This window comes from Leptidea sinapis, chromosome 14 (assembly GCF_905404315.1).
Source record: "Leptidea sinapis chromosome 14, ilLepSina1.1, whole genome shotgun sequence".
Taxonomy (NCBI): Eukaryota; Metazoa; Arthropoda; class Insecta; order Lepidoptera; family Pieridae; genus Leptidea; species Leptidea sinapis.
In genome coordinates, this window is record NC_066278.1 from 1,432,982 (window position 1) to 1,453,948 (window position 20,967).

The window sequence follows — 20,967 nt, forward strand, 5'->3', positions numbered from 1 at the left end:
GGAGAGAATCCGCCACTTTTCTCCCTTGTTACAGGGACTAAAAGTGAGCTTTTCATCGAGGGGGGAAAAAAGTTATATACTACTGTATACAAAACAGAACAATATATCTTAAGGCCAATCCTTGAAAGTTATATAAAGAAAGTATATATATATAAGAGATTTCCACGTAAATAGTCACTCATCACGATATCTCTGGAACAACTAGAGCTAAAGACTTGAAAGTTTGAAGTTGTTATGAATATTCTTTTCACTGAGTAGAGGTTAGCTAAGAACGGATTTTCCAAAATTTCATCCGCAAGAGTTTTTTTTTTATTATGAACAGAACAAAGTCTGTCGGGTCAACTAGTTTCTTAATAAACAAATCGCAGAATAAATATTACGAAACTTACGAACAATATGTGGCTCTAGTATTACTTATTCATTCACGAATGCCAAATATAGATGAACTAGAAATGTTCGGGATCAGAGAGATACAATATATTGATGCTTTGCCTTCGTTACGAGTATTACCAAACTTGCAACAAATTTCACGGCACGTTCGAAATCCAAACTAAAATGTTGTGAGCTTGATCCCGAAGCAGAACTACATCTTTGTTGATAAAGACAAAATGGTTACAGCTAGTGTCATAGTGTTATTATTATTATTATATTGCGGCTGTTTCCAAGACGGTTAAGGTAATAACGGGCCTCCATTTTCCACACCAGATATATAATCCCCGCGTGTTGATTTGGAAACACGCGGCCATCTTAGTGACGTTCAGCTCCTGTCAAGAATAACCAATAAAAAAAAACCCTTTACAAACTGACGTCAGTCATATCTTAATATGCCAAGGTTTTGTCCTTCCAACGCATAATACAAGTATCGGCCCTTTCATAAAAGTTTCATTTCAGTATTATAGTCGCCATAAAAATATATGTCTATAAAATAAGATGGCTAATTCTAAATTAGTAATCGTTAAATATCTTGTACCATAATAAAACTGATTGCTACAAAATTTGGTCATCTGTCATAAAATATAAATATACCTACCTATATTAGAAAAAATCTGATGTTTTTCATGTAGCTAAAGTCAAAGTCAAAAGTGAAAAATTACATATTACTGATAGAATTTACACGACCACTGTTTCCTCTTGTTCTTTATCAGCCAACAAATTCAGGCTGAATTTGAATGTAAAAATATAAATTGCTTCCTTTTAACATCAAAGACATCAAAGTGTTACAACCAATATTACATTACCTACTTACTCTTTCATATTCTTATAATATTGTATGTACGTAAGTAAAACACTGCCTATGTCACTCAGTTATAATTGGGCTATATCATTCTATGGGTGAAATAATTTGAAACCGGTTATCATTTTAACCGGATGACGTCCACTGCTGGACAAAGGCCTCCCCCAAAGATCGCATGACGATCGGTCCTGCGCTGCCCTCATCCAACGTATTCCGGCGATCTTCACTAGATCGTTGGTCCATCTTGTGGAGGGCCTACCAATACTACGTCTTCCCGTACGTGGTCGGGTTGTTCATCGAGCTATGTGCCCAGCGCACTGCCACTTTTGGTTTTTCTGCTGTTCTCTTCATTTCTGATTCGATCTCGCAGGGAAACTCTGAGCATAGCCCTCTCTATTACTCTCTGAGCGACAATGAGCTTTCTCATAAGGCCCATTGTTAGCGACCACGTCTGTGTTCCGTATGTCATCACTGGCAACAGGCACTGTTTAAAAACCTTCGTCTTCACACACTGTAGTATTTTAGACGGGAAGATTTTACATAACTTCCCGAACGCTGCTCATACTAGTTGGAAACCGGTCAACATTTTTTTATTTTATTTGGAAAACTTAGTTTTATAATAAGTTAATTACTATACAATAGTGTGAAAATTTTACACCATTTAAAAGTTTTCGCATATTGATTTAAATGTAGGTATACTCTACAAACAAAAATAAATACCAAAATATAATTTTATATTAACTTTTGTTTAAAAACTATATGATATATAACATTAAAAAATTTCACTGGGGAAAATCCTGAACCTTTATGAAATAGTTTATTGCACCGTTTCTTCTCTCTCAGAGTACCATTTGTTTCCGAAGTTAATAATTTAATTGACATAAAAAGTATTTTTAAAGGAATCAGTTATTTGTTAATAAATGATTTTAACGACACTGCTTTAAATATTTTCATTTCCAAAATTACCTCATATTAAAGAATTTGATCGAGCTGTCCCAAATATTTATGAAGTAATGTGACTTGTTCATTCACTTCTTTTATTTAAATTCGTTGATCAATTCAAATCGGATCTCCATCTAAATAAATTGTTCAATTTAAGAAAGGCTTCGAATCAAATTCACGCAGTATCCAATTACTTAAAGAAATCTCTGTTTCCCAAAAAGATTTTACAAGATGAGTGTTCTAAGAACGATAATAAAAATAAACTGCTAGTAACGGGATATAGTTTTCCGACTCGGTTGTTACTTAGATTGGATTCTGGATCATAATAAAGGAATATATCGCGGTGTGTTTCGTATCTAAGTATAAACATAATCGGGTTTTTAGTATAAAACTTTTTAACAACACGACTTGGTTATATAAGATTTTTCATAACAATTTGAATATCATTATAAATAGTAAATAGTAGAATTATCACAAAAATCTCTTTGAATTTCTTAATAATATTAATTTAATTGCCGCCCGTAACAATGAAAATAAGATGAATTTAGGGTGTAGCGTATTGCGATATAATCACAATCATAACAATTTGTTACAATTAAATAAAACACTTTTAAAGTATTAAAACGCATAAAATTGTAACTGTGTTTTGGTGGAGGAGATCTGGTAAGGTCTTGAAACGTCGGGTTAACTAAAATAAAAATAAAAATGTAACTCTTACGTAAAAATTTAATTTAAAAACACAGTTACAATTACACGCGTTTTAATCCATTAAATGTTTTTTTATTTAAATGTGTAACACTCGTGTTAATCAAAGAAAATACAATTTATTACAAACTTATTGGTGTAAATTAAATTTATATATTTAAGCTCAGATGTGAGGGATTACTTAAAAATAAAATAACTTCAGAGAGAATTGTTTGAAAGAGTTAATTTGATTAGAAAAATTATCATTGGGTTTGAGCAGGTTATCAACTGTAACGTAAATCCTGTACATGGCACCAGAACTCCAGAGTTAAATAAAAATACCAAGATTCACGGATCATGCGGCATGCGGACGGTTAGCTTGATTGGGAAGAGCGGTGGGGCGTATCACTGCACCTGTCATTCCTAGATTTACAGGCGTCGCATCTCAGTGCATTGTCTGTAATACCACCGATATTTTGCGGCGGAAATGCATTTTTCCTATTGTCTTTTGTTGCCTTACAAAAAAAATGGTGTTTTCACAATTATATTTATGTAATTTTTTTTGAAATTGCATCAAGAAAAACGTGTGAGTATTATTGAAGTTATACTTCTTAAGGCCCATTATGAAAAAATGATGAGAGTGAAATTTTAAAAAGCGCCCGCATCACTGTAACACAAAAGTAACAGGTTGAAGTTGGTTCCTAAAATTTTCTGACGTTTGCGTCATTCGTTATTTTTTTTTTTGGTTTCTTCGTCCATTATTACGACAGGCAAAGGGTTCAAGCCCATACAGCCGTATTCATTATTTAATATTTAATTGTCAAAGCCATCTTTGCAAGATTTTTACAAAATTGTTGTTTCTAAAAACGTAGAATAGCACGAATAATAAATCATTTTAATGATTTCTGCTTCGTTAGGCCAAAGAAGTATAACTTCTTGCGTGCATACATAGGTACACACATACTTTTTTCAGATTGGTCGGGCTATATTCATTCATATACATTTCTACCCTTAGAGTCATAAAATATATTTTTAATCTTTGTAACAATACAGAAAACATCTATTGCTTTTGAATATTTTACAAACCAGAATAAAACGATATTATATAATACAATGAAAGTAGAACTAAATTGCCCAGTACGGAGTTATTGAAATTCAAGAGTTGCTGTAATATCTGTCGTTGGCGGCACCAGACTCCAAGTGACACGGTTCCCAGTCACGCACGAATGGTATCGATTATTCTTCAAACCTATTCTTATTCAGACTGGGCAGAATTGAACATTAATAAGTTTGAGGGTTATTTTAGTAACTTGCTTTATAGGATTTACGTAGAACCACGAATAGGTTCAAATCCAACGTGTTCTGGGTTAGTAAATGATTTTCTGTATTTCGTTATGTTATGCAAAATACCTTTATTATTATTTATTTACTGAATGTGTGGGTTATGCAGCTACTATACTGAATAACTTTTGTTTTGCATTAATTTACATTTACTTTTTTCAACTTACTCGTGTAAGGCATTGACTATTTGACGTTTGAGTATGTTTGTTGCAACACTTTACTTATATTTTAATTGAAATGATTTGTAAAAGGATTAAAATTTTAATCTTGCAATAAAAGAGTGGCAATGCGTTTCTTACTACTTCTTCTCATTAGCATCAACCCATTAGTTTTTGTAGCTGTAGATTCAATAAGAAAAAATTTTTTTTTTGACATTTATAAGAGTAATTTCCGTGACCTACATGAATAAAGTGATTTGGATTTGATTTGATTTATGTACTGAAGTTACTAACGATATTTTTGGGAGTAAACATTTATTTGTAGATACAAATGAACGGAATAATCACTTCACTTAGTCTGATTGAAGATTTATTATTTACGTATCTATGGGATGACTCTGTTGGAGTTCTTGTATGTTTTAAACGCGCTAAATTAACTACTTGTCGAATATGAGAAAATATTTTTTCAAATAATTACTACTTATTACATCAATATTGGCATGTAATTCATCTAACATTATAACACTAGAAATAAGGGATTGCTTGTGACTAATTCTAGTAGGCTTCATAAGATACATAATAGCTTTAAGGGTAAATGTACACACTTCTATAATAAAGTCCCAGCCACTGTTCAGGCATTATCTATAAATAAATTTAAATGTTTTGTAAAAAAATTACTCTGTCGTAAATCCTATTACTCCACTGCTGAATATCTAAATGATCGGACAACCTGGGACTAGATTGTGATTATTTTATAGCGATAGAAATGATTGTACAATATTGTATATTTTTATTGAAAAGAGCGCAAAATAAAGAATGCTGGGAGAGTTTCGTGCGCCGCTTCTTCTCTCTCAGAGCGCCATTTGTTTCCGAAGCGGTAGTAGTATCTAGTAGTTATTAGAAATGACATCAAAAATAATTCTAAAAGAATCAATTTTGAGAAAATAAATGCCATTTATGCCTTTAACATGTATAGAATTAAGAAAATACAAAGAACTGTTTTACTCTACCTAATCTGTCGGTATCTACAGATTAGATTTTTGAGGAGCTCTTTTCAATACTATGACAACCTCGAGCCAAATCAAAATTCATTTGGATTTTTAGCGAATTTAGGCTGACACAGTATTGTCTATATTATTTTTCTACTATAACAAGCTATACATTCTATAATAATTTCTATATAACACTAGTATTTTATGGACACACTCGATATATCTCTACCAGAGCTGGCGATTAAAAAATATTCAGCATCGAGTTTCATCAATTGAAAACATTTAAGTAAAATGTTACGTAAATAGAAGTCAAAGTTCAACGAGTCAATATCTCCTGAAGATGCCTCTTGTAGAGATGAAAGGAATCAACATTCAAGAAAAACTCATAACGTTTGGATAGTTATTGATTTCCGCCTAATTCAATAAACTTTCGCAAATGGTGGTGTTACCCTCCAGCGAGCGCATAAATTGAAACTTAAATTTTCTTTGATTTTTTACCTTTCGAGTGTGGTATAATTAAACTTTGGATGTGGGTGATAGATAGGATAGGATACAATACTAAACTGTATGAAGTGCTCCATCTATTGAAGAATATTTAATGACATTATTCAAATAACAAAAAAATATAACTTAATTAATAGTTTAAAACATAAGTTTTAAAAATTAGGAATGATCTAAAAAATCACGTTTAAAGATTCTCTTATATATAGTACAGCCAGTATATTAATCTATGAAACAAAAAGCAGCTGATTTTCGATAAAATTGACAAATTGGTTCATCAGTGTTGTGATTACTTACGATCCAAAAGGCGCCAATTTTGTTATTGCCAATGGAGCACCTAAAGTCTTTCAATGATGCGTGAGGGGTAGACGTCGAGTGAATTTTTAAGGTTGGTGAATTTTTCCTTTAAGCTCGCATATAAAAATGTACGGGGATTTGAAATTTTAATTAATATAGAATTACGTTTTATGTTTTGAAATAGTTTTTAATATTAACATTTTTGATAGTTACCACACGGAGATTTTCGGTATTTTATTTACTCCGGTGGTGTTCAAACGTGTGGTTATAAATGGTTATTTCGAGTTAATTGAAGAGGCTTTGTACTTAGTTACTTATTTATAAATAAGTACTCAAAAATATTATTTGACGATGTATTTGTTTTTACAGTATAATAGAACAATGTACAACAAAAAAGTTCTTTGAGTGGTTGCTTAAGAATCAAATGACTGTTTTATACTTACAGGGAAGGCTATTTCAATGAATGAACTATTATTAATTAATAGTAATTCTAGCTGACCCAGCATACATTGCCATATAAAGCAATAAAAAAATCAATAATTAAAATTTTTGGGGTATTAAAAATAGATGACGATCGAATCTCAGACCTATCAAATATATCATACGTAAAATGTATCGTACTACAATAATTATTATATTTAATTGCTATCTTACAAATCTATTGTGTATCTATGGACGGAATCGCGATATAAAAATAGGTGTTGATCGTAGACGGGGGAAAATTTATAGTTGCATGTATTTTTTAATGCTAAATCATAAAAAAAATATGTAGGGGTGACCCTTATCATTAAGATTGCTGACAGATAATAATAAAAACTGAGTAATTATTAAATTAAAAACGAATTACCCCTCATAACATTAGATACGAGTAATGATATAACGTAACAAAAATTGGTAAAACACTGCACCATTAGACCTACTATAATTCAGAGTGAAATATAATACATTTTATAATAAAATCTGACATCTTGAAGGCCTGTGTGTCGGAAATATTGAGCTTCCATTTTCGATCTTGCGGAAAAGCCGCTAAGCTTACTCTATGCCCAGTAAATTTATAGTACGAGAGATAGTAGAAACATATTTCATTTCATAGTGTTGAGTTCCCAAGTTTCTATTCACTGATTCTCACCAAGATTTCTGAGTGTATAAATTATGTTTGAAATGTATATTCAACCCGTAGATGTTTAACTGGATACAACTGGTTTATCGGCGTGCTTATTACTGGGTAATATTATTCATATTACAGACCTCTTACACCGTTGATACCTTGACTACAAAGTCCGGATTTGATTCCTGATAGAAAAATATGTTTAATTCCTTTCATAAATGCATATCAATTATATAAATTTTGTACCTATACTACATTTAATGTATCGTTCTATTAGTTTGGGGCTTAAAAATGTGTAAATTTTTTCTTTACTAGTATTATTGTATTTTAGTTTCATGCGGCGTCGTATTTAGTGAAATGACTGGACTAAAAAGAGGCTTCACATAATATCAGTATTGCGAATCCGCTTAAATTTGGGTGTTGGAGAAAAAATTGGTATTTGAGATAGATTTTTACAAAAATAAAATTTGAAAACAAAATTATATGAACGATGCAGGACTCAAACCCACGACCTCTCGCGTTCCGTGCGAGTGCTCTTTCAACTGAGCTAACCGTTCGAGTGGCGTATCGTCATAAAATCTTGTATGCTTTGTTCAACTCTCAGGTTGTGGCTTCATCTACAGGATCTACTTTACAGTTGATAACCTGCTCAACCCCAATATTTGCATAGTAGGAAATTGACTTGAGATGTCGCTCTTGCAAATCTAAACAATTTGTTACGTTTTTAAAGTTAACATTTAAAGTTGAACAAAGCATAAAAGATTTTATGACGATACGTCACTCGAACGGTTATCTCAGTTGGAAGAGCACTCGCACGGAACGCGAGAGGTCGTGGGTTCGAGTCCCGCATCGTTCATAAAATTTTGTTTTCAAATTTTATTTGTGTATCAATCCTAGAAGTTAGGATTATCACTTTAAAAACATAACAAATTGTATAGATTTTTATTAAATTTTTTTTAAGTACTCCTGTCGTGCTACAAAAATAATATATATGAATATTTATTAAACAGGTGTTTTTGTTACAGCTAGTGACCTAGAATCAATACGGGCCTTATTCAATGAGAAGGAGAAAGAGTTATCGGTGGCTGTGGCCAAGGTGGAAGAGTTGACGAGACAGCTGGAGGAGTTGAGAAGAGGAAGAGTCCAGCCGGCGCCTCCGTCGGCACACGAGCTTGATAAACTTCGACGAGAACTTATGGTTTGTACCGATATAATACTTACTCTAGGCCTTTTATATAGTTTTTGATTATGTACCGAAAAAATCGGGGTACATAGACCAATTAGAAAATAAAGAGTCATTGAAATTTGTCAATGATGTCCAAGGCTTTTTCTTTTTCTCATAAATGTGTCGCAGGCGAGCGGTGGCGAAGTTGCCGAAATAAACAGACGAAAAAATTCTAAAAAAAATATAGTTTGCTATATAAGTAATAATATGTCTAATGTCTGTACATATAAATAAACGCATCTTTTGACAGACAATACTGACTGTAACTACATGGGCGGTGCTCCCCCCATCAAATAATTCTAGGAGTCTAGAGTATACAATGTCATCAAGTTATAACTTACACTAATACTAGCTGCCCCGACAGACGTTGTTCTCTAGTTAATGAAAAAAAATACTGTTGTATAGGAATTTGCCAATAATATTTCAAAACATCAGAATTATTTCGTAAAAAATGCTCCTTGTAACAACAGGTTATAACTTATAACAATAATTAAATTGTTTCACAGCGGAACTGTCAAACCGTGCGTCACTAAGGCACTGCAGGTAGCTGATGTAATAAGGAGTAACTTAGGCTACGTTTATTTTAGAATAATAAATCCATGTACAAGAAACGGTCTAAGTCTAAAAATAATTTATATAGCAAAACAACGTTTGCCGGGTCAGCTAGTTTTACATAATTTTAACCGATCTCGTACTGTTCTCTGTATTCAAACTGCTAGACTTAGAACCTATCAATAGGTAGCATATGCAAATAATAGTATTTAATTAATATTAAAAGTTTAAAAGATTTGCATAAGAGATGTATTCGGTCGTCAGTTTTTTTTAACGTACTTTTTTTTTATTTTTAGTGTCATTAATCAGGTAAACTGTAAGATTTCATTGCTTTTTATTGTCATATATTAAATAGTTCTTTTTTTAAGTAGCTATGGGTGGGCCTAAGGTACCGCCATGCCTTAAACAATATAGATCCCCTATTTCACTTTCTTGTGAGACACTGAAATATCGTGAAGATCGTTTGTTAACTATCAATTAATTATATCCTAAGACTCAATAATCGGCAAACGGGCTAAGAATAATTAAAAATATATAAACAAAAATAAAATTTGAAAAACAAAATTTTATGAACGATGCGGGATTCGAACCCACGACCTCCGGCGTTTCGTGCCCGTGCCTCTAACCAACTGAGATAAAATTTTATTTTTAAAATTTTATTTGTGTATTAATCCTAGAAGTGAGGGTTATCACTTTAAAAACATAACAAATTGTTTATATAAACAAACTAAATGGAAAACTCCTAAAAAGCAGTACACAATCTGTAATAACATCATCCACGTAAAACAAAAATATCCATAAAAATGTTCATAAAATGAAAACTATAGGGCCAAACTATTTAAAAAATTTATGAGACCAAATGGCAAACATTCCGCATCAAACTAAAAAAGAATCACCAAACCGTATCATAAATCTCAGCGTAATCGGTGTCAAAAAACCAATCGAATGAGCTCAGGATTCTTGAAAATACCAAAATTCTGAACAGCACTACAATTGCGCTCGTCACCTTGAGACAAGATGTTAAGTCTCATTTGCCCAATAATTTCACTAGCTACAGCGCCCTTCAGACCGAAGCAGTAATGTTTACACATAACTGCTTCATGGCAGAAATAGGCACCGTTGTGATATGCATAATCTGGCCGGCTTCCTGTGCAAAGGAGCCTTCCACTGGTTTACTTTGTACCTAATGTTTACACCACATAGCCGAACATGACACCTCAGTCTCATTCAAAACAAAAAAAAGAAAGTACTCAGCGCGCTTAAAAATTACCACTGTTTCCCTAGACCATATATATAAGGGAAACCGCCCCACGACGCCGCCACAAGCAATACTTAACGTTTTCCCGCTGTTGATCAATTTATTATTATTTCTTTTAAATAAATTATAAAGCACCGAGTTTCTGCTTTATAAATTCCGAACTCTGAACTACACAGCTACGAATTGTTTTCAAACTTTCAGTCGACATATAAAACAATAGTCATTACCGAATTACAGGAATGAGTGACTCACTTTGTGCTGGATTAAGAGCAGATGAGATAATCCGTAGTTGAGCTCCACGCCAACGCACACGGTATTCAATTGTTCTACAAATCCGTGTATAATCTTTGTTTCATTTTATGTACAAACGTGTCTTTGAAAGTTGTTGTAAAAGAATAGGGAAGGGAAGTTAGTAACGGGAACCCATACTAGGATTTTGTTATCCGACAGTCAATCCTTGTGTGTCTGTAAGCGTACTGTATCTTATATAATATATAGATATATTATATTATATAGATGTTTTGACAGGGTTTGTAGTTGTATTTGTTTATTTTTATTCCTATTGCCGCTATAACAAAAAATGTGAACAATCATTAAAACTCAAAATGGCCGCCACGCAATTTAACAAAAATGTCTCTTTTAACTATTTAAAAACACTATGTAGGTTATAATAACTTGTACCTGTTATTAGAATACTATAGATTAAGTTACTAGGAATTACTTACCACTAGGAATTCGTAGCACTGAGAAAGACTTTTCGATAGAAGCAAATACGAATCCTTAAAAGCCCGCAACGCTCTTGATTCCTCTGGTGTTGCGGGAGAGTGTAGCCGGCGGTGATCACTTCAGACCCTTACGCTCGTTTGTCCTCATTTTCCATAAAAAAGATTTATGTTAAAAATTTAGTAGTTTGAATAGCCAGTGGTCCCGAATAGTTACTTTTTAGTCTGGGCAATTTATGCTCGGAATTGAAGCATAATCGTAGACATTAAGGAAGCATGTCCTGGGCAAGTTAACTACATGAAAGCCATTCGCGATAATATAGTGCGGAAAATATTAACCTCGAACCAGGTTGACAACGATTATAAATATATTATCAAAATTTCTGTCAAAATTTATTAACTTGTAACCCCCTTATTCATAATAGTCTGCTAACTTAAAGCATTGCTAATTCTCACTCTGTCTTCTTCTATTGACCTAAGTCAGAATGAGAAAAACACTCCTTAGCGGCTGTTTTAAGTTAGCGGACCATTATGAATAAGGGGGTTAGTATTGATTGATATTTAATATTTGATACAGGTTCTAACTAGTTGAAATATATCAGTGCCCACTGTATTTACTGGCATAATATATTGTAACAAATACATGTATACATCACGGTAAATAGACGTCATTCGACAATTGTATCGGGAGAAAATAAATAACATGTAATTTTGTTATTAATAATATCATGCACACAATGTGTTTCGGTTTGTGTCGTAGCTAAATTTGAAATTGCTGGGCCATAATATCTTATGTCTCAAAATGACTCGTGCAATTGCGATGCTGCTCAGAAGTTTGGGGTCAATCAAGAACTCTAAGTGGCACAGCGTGTAAGTGGGCAGAGTCAGGTATCATATCTTGCTCGCCTCGACACTTTTTCTCATAAAAAAATAAACGAAAATTGTTCGAGAATTTCTTGAGTTCATTTTGGTTTTATTTTTGGTTTATTACAGTACCTAACTCGTTACATTCTCTTATTATCGAGCAAATAATAATAATAATAATAATATTGGCACACTTATTACACAAATTATCTTGCCCCAAGTTAAGCATATATAGCCTGTGTTATGGGTTACAAGACAATGATATATTTAATACAATATACTTACTTAAACATACATAAATACCTTTAAACATCCATGACTCAGAAACAAACATCCATATTCATCATATAAATGCTTGCACCTACCAGGATTCGAACCCGGGACCTCTAGCATAGTAGGTAGGATCGCTAACCACTCGGCTATACAGGTCGTCAAAATAGAAGCGAATTTATTGAAAAATACGAGGAATTTTGTAGAAGCTATCTCAAATACTTATCGATCATCGATATTCTGTTAATAGTTATTTGTTTTTAAATGCCTTTACATTTTTCGAGTAATTTCTTGTTACCAAGACCTTATTACCATACGATACGAGCTTATTCCAATTGTAAAACTTTTTAACATAAATGTCTTGCCTATTAAAATTAATAGTAACTTCTTACGTCGTGCAAAGTATTTATATGCTATATAGTGATATGTTTCACTTGACATATTCATCCTTAATTGGTAAAAATATTTATTACTTATTAAAAAATATTATGATACTAGCTGACCCGGCCGACTTCGTACTGCCTCAATCAATAAATAAAAGACCTAAACTTTTGTATAAAATAAATGTAAAACAAACAAAAGGAATCCTTTTTTGGTTAAAAAAAAATAAAATGTGTGAAATTATATTATTATTTTCGATTTTTCCTCTGAAATAGGTACTGGCTATTTATAAGGGTTCAATTTGATATTGTCAGACACACACAGTTATGATCTAATTAGTTATTCATTATAAACTATTATTTTAATATGATTTCTGAACGACGGGGAAAGAATCAAAGAAATATCAAAATCGTTGTTTTTATTTAATTCTGAGGTTTTACATATTTATTCGCCTTTTAAACCTTCTCTGGACTTCCACCAATAATTCAAGACAAAAAATTAGCCAAATCGGTCCAGCTGTACCCGAGTTTTAGCGAGACTAACGAACAGCAATTCATTTTTATATATGTATAGATTATCTTTCATGATTCCTATTCAAAAATAAAAGTATAAAATGCACTAAAAGTATAAAAATAATTGCGTATTTTCATACAAACTCATTTATTAATCTAATTCTAGTAACGATTACTGTTAGTTTTATTGGAGTCGGTGTCAACCAAGATATGTTTGTAACTACATACATAGTTATAGGACTGGGAAGCACCAGCTTTCAAATAAACAAAAATTATTAAAATCGGTTCACCCAGTCGAAAGTTCTGAGAACATACCGACGTATTGAAAACCTCCTCCTTTTTTGAAGTCGGCTAAAAATATTGTAATGACTGATAGTATTTTGTTACATATACACGCAAATCCTCTTGATAAGGAAACATTTTTAAACCATTTGTGATAATTAGAAGATCTGGATAGGAACCAATCACGACTAATATTTTGTTTTGTAGAAAAAAATTAAATGAAATGAGAATTTCTTGAATTCACTTTGGTCTTATTTATTGCTTCATTAATTGCCTCGCTCCGTACACTCTTTTATTATCGAGCTAGCAGAAGCGAATTTATTGAAAACGACGAGAGATTTTATAGAAGCTATCTCAAACATTGATCATTGGTATCGTGCTGTAGATTTTAGATGTAAATAGTAATTTGTTTTTAGATGCGACTCTTAACTCTATCAATAAAACAGCTGATTTGATATTATAACTAGAAATTACTAGCTTATTCTCATTTTTAACTATTATAACTTATGTCTTGTTCCCCAACAAGATTTCATGTTACAACATCATAAATAAAGTCAAAGTCAAAAATACTTTATTGAAATAAAATCTACAGATTGTTCGTGAACATACAAATAGTTTAAAAAAAAAACTAAAAAACACGCTTTTGTTGAAAATATAATGGTTGAAATTTAAAATGAACACCAATTCCTGCCTTATCGACGAATTTAAGATAAATGACAAAAATATATAAACTTACACGCTTTTTATTAGCTTCAAGTGTATGTATGTTTGTTTGTAAGCGACTCATTTGGGCGCGATTTTGACCCACTTTAAACCGCCACATTTCTTTTAAACTTCGTAGAGATATCAAGGACCGATGACAGTACATTATTTTGATGAAATTATTCCATTTTTCAATTTGCAAAATAAGATTTTTATTTAATGTGATTTTTTCATCTATCGTCTATGAGGAATTGATATCAATTTTAAACTTCAACCATTATCTTTTAAAAAAATATATATTTCTTATGTTTAAATTATGGTTCTCACTTATTGACTGTATAAATAATAATGTTTAAAAATCAAATATTTCGAAATTATTTATTTAAAAAAAATGTTTTTTTTTTCCTGGTAATTTATTTCAATACTAGTCTAATTTACAATCTTGTTTCCCAAAACGAACATCTTATTTAGTTAGGTTATATTATGTCCTGAATGTCTCATCTTCCATCAAAGTGCTCCGCCGTTTCTTAAGTACAATTTATCGTATACAAAGTAATTTAATCTGTATGACACAAAGTGCTTTTAACAGGGTTTGTATGACAAGTGAATTCGCAATTAGCAAAGTGATCATTACGAACATTCTGTCACTTTTATTACCTCATTTCCTTAAATGATCGTAAACAAAATTTTACTCGTCCGTTAATGGTAATCGCAGTTCAATTGACCCGATTTCAACTGCCTGAGGGTGAAAGGCCTGTGTTTGAATTAGTTGGCTTTTGCCTGAAGCCGCGCACGTTAAATACATTTATGATAGCTCAGTATTTTAATTTATCAATCGTTTATAAAATTAATGTTGATGTAATAATCATGGACAATATCAAAACAAACACAAATGTTTTGCTAAAATGTACAGTTTTTTTTTTATTCCAATATGGGACGACACGAGCAGGACGTTCAACTGATGGTATTTGATACGCCCTGCCTATTACAATGCAGTGCGGCTCAGGATTCTTGAAAAACCCAAAAACTCTGAGAGGCACCACAATTGCGCTCGTCACGTTGAGACTTAAGATGTTAAGTCTCATTTGCCCATTAATTTCACTAGCTACAGCGCCCTTCAGACCGAAACACAGTAATAATTTTACATCACTGCTTCACGGCAGAAACAGGCGCTGTTGTGGTACCCATAATCTAGCCGGCATCCTATGCAAAGGAAGCCACAATTGCGCTCGTCACCTTCAGACTTAAGACGTTAAGTCTCATTTGCCCAGTAATTCCACTAGCTACAGCGCCCTTCAGACCGAAATACAGTAATAATTTTACATTACTGCTTCACGGCAGAAATAGGCGCCGTTGTGGTACCCATAATCTAGCCGGCATCCTATGCAAAGGGAGCCACTGGTAAAGTGAAGTGGAAGTGTTAAAATATTACTAATCCATAGTTTTCGATCAAACAGAGTCTAATCCAAGACGACTACAATACATTTTGTGGAATATTTCAGCATAGTCTGCGTATTTATATATAAACAATGACATTTTTAGCTCAGTGGTTAGTAACCTCTGGCTAGAAATCCATAGTTCTAACCCTGGTAGGTGCAAACGTTTTCATGACAATATAACTTTCAATTTTGTATGTTTCAGTGTATCTGATATATCTATTAACTATATCGCTTCCGGCTAGTATAGTAGTGTAGAAAAAACGACGAATTTTGTTTATAATTCAATATTAATGTTTGAGAATTGATGCAACTTAACTTTACAACAGAAATGTTTAATATAAACAAAAAATTCGTTATCTTCTTAACTGATTCTTGGCCAGCTATTCAACTCGTTGTTTCAATGCTCTCGGCTTATTTTAATCTTCAGACACGTCACGGGATGTCCCCTGTACAGGTGCCAACGATTCAGACATCAATTTAACAATTTAGTAAGATCAGTAAGATTAATACCAGCCATAGAGTCAAGTGGATACATGTATTCTGACCTTATCTGTGTTAATAATAAACAAGTGAAGTGTATATTATTGTGATATTTATCAAGGTTTTATTTCTGGTAAATATTATTTAATCAGCTGTTTTATATGCAGTATTAAAACTTAAGTCTGTTATCAAATCAAAACAGAACTTTGTGCAAAGTGTATTAGAAATAAGGGTTGATCACTTTTAAAACTGTTGATTTATATTAACTTTCTCTGAAACAACGTGCACTATTTTTAGTACGCGTATGTGTTTTAAATATTTGCAAATATATAATACACTATTAAGGCTGGACTTCAGAAGCCTCTATTTAAGACCGTATATGCTAAACCATAAGGCTCAAATTGATACAGAGAACAAAATGGGCCATCTGTTGAAAAAACTTGCCATAGGTAGTGTAGTACATTTTTTTTCCAACGTAGAGTGTCAAAGTTGACTGACATAAATTTTATAAACCATAACTCGTCAAAATTTAATTTATTTTACTTAGTTAACAATGATTATTACTTTCATTAATAGCACTGTTATTTGAGATAACATTATTAAAAAAATCACTGTAAAATTGTGAAAATTGCGATCACAGTACCTAAAAATGTCTATCATCGCTTGACTAAGTGACATAGATTTTTTTTCTTATTTTTTTCATAACTGGTATACCTTGGCCTCTCGCCCGGTACCAGGTTATCGTTGAGTTTTGGGACACCCTGTATAGATACTTAGGATTCTTAACTTTTAGATACGTAGGCTCAGATTGATACAGGGATCTTAAGTAAAGTAGTAAATTTGAGAAGTTTGTGTAAACAGTAGTAAAGTTTTATTTCATGAATTTAAAAATTTATTTTAACTGAAGACAACACCATAGTTAATTAAAAAAATCACAAATAAATGATGATCATGAATGGTGTCAAATTTCTTAGCTCCATGTACATATTTACATAAATACAGTACACACTTCACCCTTCACACATACACACATAACAGTCATAACGTAAATATAATATAACACTTGATCGAACACAATCAAATACCTAGTTTGTATAAGTTTGCTAATTTCAAGTACACGCACCTAAGTATCACTGATCTAAGGACGATGAATACTATCCTTTGGTGATACAGTTTTTACTAGTACGAAACGATAGGGCTAATCAATTTAATGACAGCCACTTAGTTATCTATACTAATGAAAGTTAACTTTGAATAATAATTAGTTATATTGTATTTAGTTAATTGTATAGTTTAAGAAGCTGTATAATGATTGTTTTCATATTTTAATAAAGATTTTTTTTATTTTTGTTATATATACATTCATAAATTATGGCAATATGTAAATCATTAAGAATATTTACTGCAATTATTCTAATATGAAGTGATTTTAAGTCTCAATGATTGTAGCCCATTGAATAAGTTAGAGCTGGTTTATTTGGTCATATTTAGAACTAGAACTAACTAGATATATATATATATATATATATATATATATATATGTATATCTAACAAACGTAACAAATTATATATATTATATATATATAATTTGTTACGAACACGTTAAACACTTCTTTTGGTTTATTAGTTTCAGGTAATACTATTTAAACAAATGCCCGAACTTAAGTAACAGCAAATTAATAAAAAAAAACTAATGTTGGGCATAAAATATTTTTGGGTTAATATGCTAGCCCCCTTAATCATAATGGTCCGCTAACTTTAAACAGCCGCTAAGGAGTGTTTTGTCTCATTCTGTTTTAGGTCAATAGAAGAAGACAGAGTGAGAATTAGCAATGCTTTAAGTTAGCAGAATATTATTATTATTATGAATAAGGGGGTATAACTTTAGGAAATTTTTGTATCTAAAGTTGTAAAAATTTATCGTCAGAAGATAGTAAGAAAAGTTTCTTTACAGTGCCAAGTATAGTTATTCAATTGCAATTCAGAAATCTACTCAAACACACACAATATATTAATCATAGTTAGTCAATTGGCTAGGAAGAGTTTATTTTTCAATTTATTAGGGGTTGAAGGTGAACGAAAAAATAATCACTTGAACTAATATACAAGTCTGAGGGGAAGGCAATTGCATATGTCATGTTGAGAAAAGTCAAATCACTTTGAGAACATGAACACGTGCCTGAATTCCTGATTGAAAACCTTCAATTCTCGTAATTGGAACATAGAACTTTAATAGGTTTCTATTAAAGTTTCATGAGCTTAACGATCAATGCGTTGTCAAGCAATTTATAGTCTGTGGTACATACTCGTATAGATACTTAGATATAGAAACTACAAACAGGTATACCATATATTATCATAACACAATCAAACACAGAATAAATAAATTGTTGTAGACCCAGCACTGTTAGTCTCCAAGTATTTTTTACAGAAATGTGGATCATATTAAAACGATTTTTCATTAATTAACTAACGATAAGGTTGAAAGTAGTCTTATATATTTTAAACATGTGTAACATGTTAACTTATGTGTGGCGGTCCTCCACAGTGCGGTTTTCAAGGAGATTTCTTCCGCGTACTACATCGCTGTGGGATGAGCTTCCTTGTGCGGTGTTTCCGGGACGATACGATATGGGTACCTTCAAAAAAAGCGCGTACACCTTCCTTAAAGGCCGGCAACGCTCTTGTGATTCCTCTGGGGTTGCAAGAGAATGTGGGCGGCGGTGATCACTAAACACCAGGTGACCCGTACGCTCGTTTGTCCTCCTATTCCATAAAAAAAAACAGGAAAGTAGTCTTATATTTTAGGGATAAAAAATTTTATTTAAAAAATATACAAAGTTTTTTCGGTGCTTCTTACATTATTTTGTATAAAATAAATCCAAAAGTAAGCCATAATACTTATGCAATACTATACAACTTGCATAAATATTATGACCCAAAGTGATGAGATGAGTAGGTAAAAACTTTAACCTGAAAATATGGGTTGAAGTCTAATGGAATGCGGCGCTGCTCAGAATTCTTGAACGTGATAACAATCTTCAAATTAAGATTTTATCTCTCACTAGCCCTGTTATTTCTTCAGCTACGGCTCTCTTCTTACCGTAACACAAATAGAGTTAACAGGGACACCAAGAAGGGTTTAGTACCATTGGCACAACATTTTAATGAAACTTTATTTTAAAGAAGCGGGAACAAATTTGGGCGGATTATTTCAATTAGCTAAACTGTTTATTTACTCAACTGAATAAAGCAAACGTTAAATATTAAGGGGAGCTTGCCACAATACGTAGTGTAAAACACACAGAAATACTTTTGAACTCGGTTACAGTGGTTACAATAGTACAAAATGTGTCACAATGGATTTGTTAAAAATATATTCTATGTACCGACAGAGAAGGCTCGGTTACGATTTTATTATATACAGGGTGTCCCAAAGTTGTGGGACATGAAGGGAAAGTACCTTAAATATCGAAGATAGGCTATTTTACTGAAAGAAGACTTTATGTTATTTGAAAAGTAAGTAATTCTGCATTCAAAGATTTTCTAAAAATTACTTGCCTCGTCTGGGAATCGATCCGACTTTAATGTAAAAAAAAAACACCCCTACTTTTATGATGCCAATCGAAAGAATGGCCAAAAACTAATAACTCTTCTTAAGTAACATAGTATTTTAAAAGAAAGGAACAACGTAAAATGAATGTTTTCCTACTTGGATTGGTACGAATGGACCGATTAGATGGCCGGCCAGATCCCCGAAACTTACACCATTAGATTTCTTCTTTTGGGGATATGTGAAAGATATGCTATACAAAAAGCGATACGAGAACGTGGGCGAGTTACAAACAGAATTTTTCCAAATCATATCGAGTATTCACCATAAAATGATAAGAAAATCAACAGGCAGCGGACTCATTAAAAGATTGGCGATTTGCGTAAGACAAGAGAGATCACATTTTGAGCATTTAATTAATTTATTTACAAAAATATACCCACTTAATTGACTACTTTCTTTTAAAGTACTATGTTACTTAAGAAGAGTTATTAGTTTTTGGCCATTCTTTGGATTGGCATCATAAGAGTAGGGGTGTTTTTTTTACATTTAAGTCGGTTCGATTCCCAGACGAGGCAAGTAATTTTTAGAAAATCTTTGAATGCAGAATTACTAACTTTTAAAAATAACATAAAGTCTTCTTTCAGTAAAATAGCCTATCTTCGATATTTAAGGTACTTTCCCTTCATGTCCCATAACTTTGGGACATCCTGTATATGGGGCATACGATTTTATTACATACATGGGGCACACAAAAATTTTGTACTTCTAGCTAATAATAGATCCGCTATTTGAATTTCAAATGTTATATTTTTTGAAACGTTGCAACTTCTTAGTAATAAAAAAAAACAATTGGTGGGAAATCATTTGTCAATTGTTTTTTATCACACATCAAAGATCTACCCTACGCGACGAAAATGAAAAAAAGTCGAAAAGATTTTAGACCAATGATTTTTTATGATTTTAAAAGTTCTCTCTTTTCGCAAGACTGTGCCGATCGTCTTCAAAATGCTTTTGGGAGAGAAGCACCTTGCTTGAACACCGTGAGGCAATGGTTTGCTGAATTTGAGAGAGGTCGGGTTTCTTTTCAAATTCAAATTCAAAAACACTTTATTCATGTAGGTCACGGAAATGACACTTATGTATGTCAAAAAAAAATTGTTTCTTATTGAATTTACCGCTACTTTGTAAAGGGTTGAGCTAATGAGAAGAAATAGCAAGAAACTCATTGCCACTCTTTTAAGTCAAGATTTACATTTTAATTGTTTTACAAATCATTTCAATTGCAATATATGCAAAGTGACGCAACAAAAATACTCAAATGTCAAAAACTGTAAGTCAAAAAAAATTTACATGACGAATTTCGTGAAGGGCGGCCATCAACTACCGTCAACGAAAATAATGCGGCTACGAATTGTGCTCACAGATGCTAATGAATTATGACCACGGACATTCTAATGCAGTTTATGA

General features: G+C 32.3%; 1 protein-coding gene across 8 annotated transcripts in view; it reads left to right on the top strand.

Annotated features, from left to right (window-relative positions):
* The window catches only part of LOC126968057 (apoptosis-stimulating of p53 protein 2), a 395,431-nt gene that overhangs the window by 351,698 nt on the left and 22,766 nt on the right, over positions 1-20,967 (top strand). For all 8 annotated transcript variants that reach the window (XM_050812856.1, XM_050812859.1, XM_050812854.1 and 5 more), the window contains one exon: positions 8,283-8,455. In XM_050812856.1, coding sequence (XP_050668813.1) covers positions 8,283-8,455 — 173 coding nt within the window. The remainder of the gene's footprint in view (positions 1-8,282; positions 8,456-20,967) is intronic.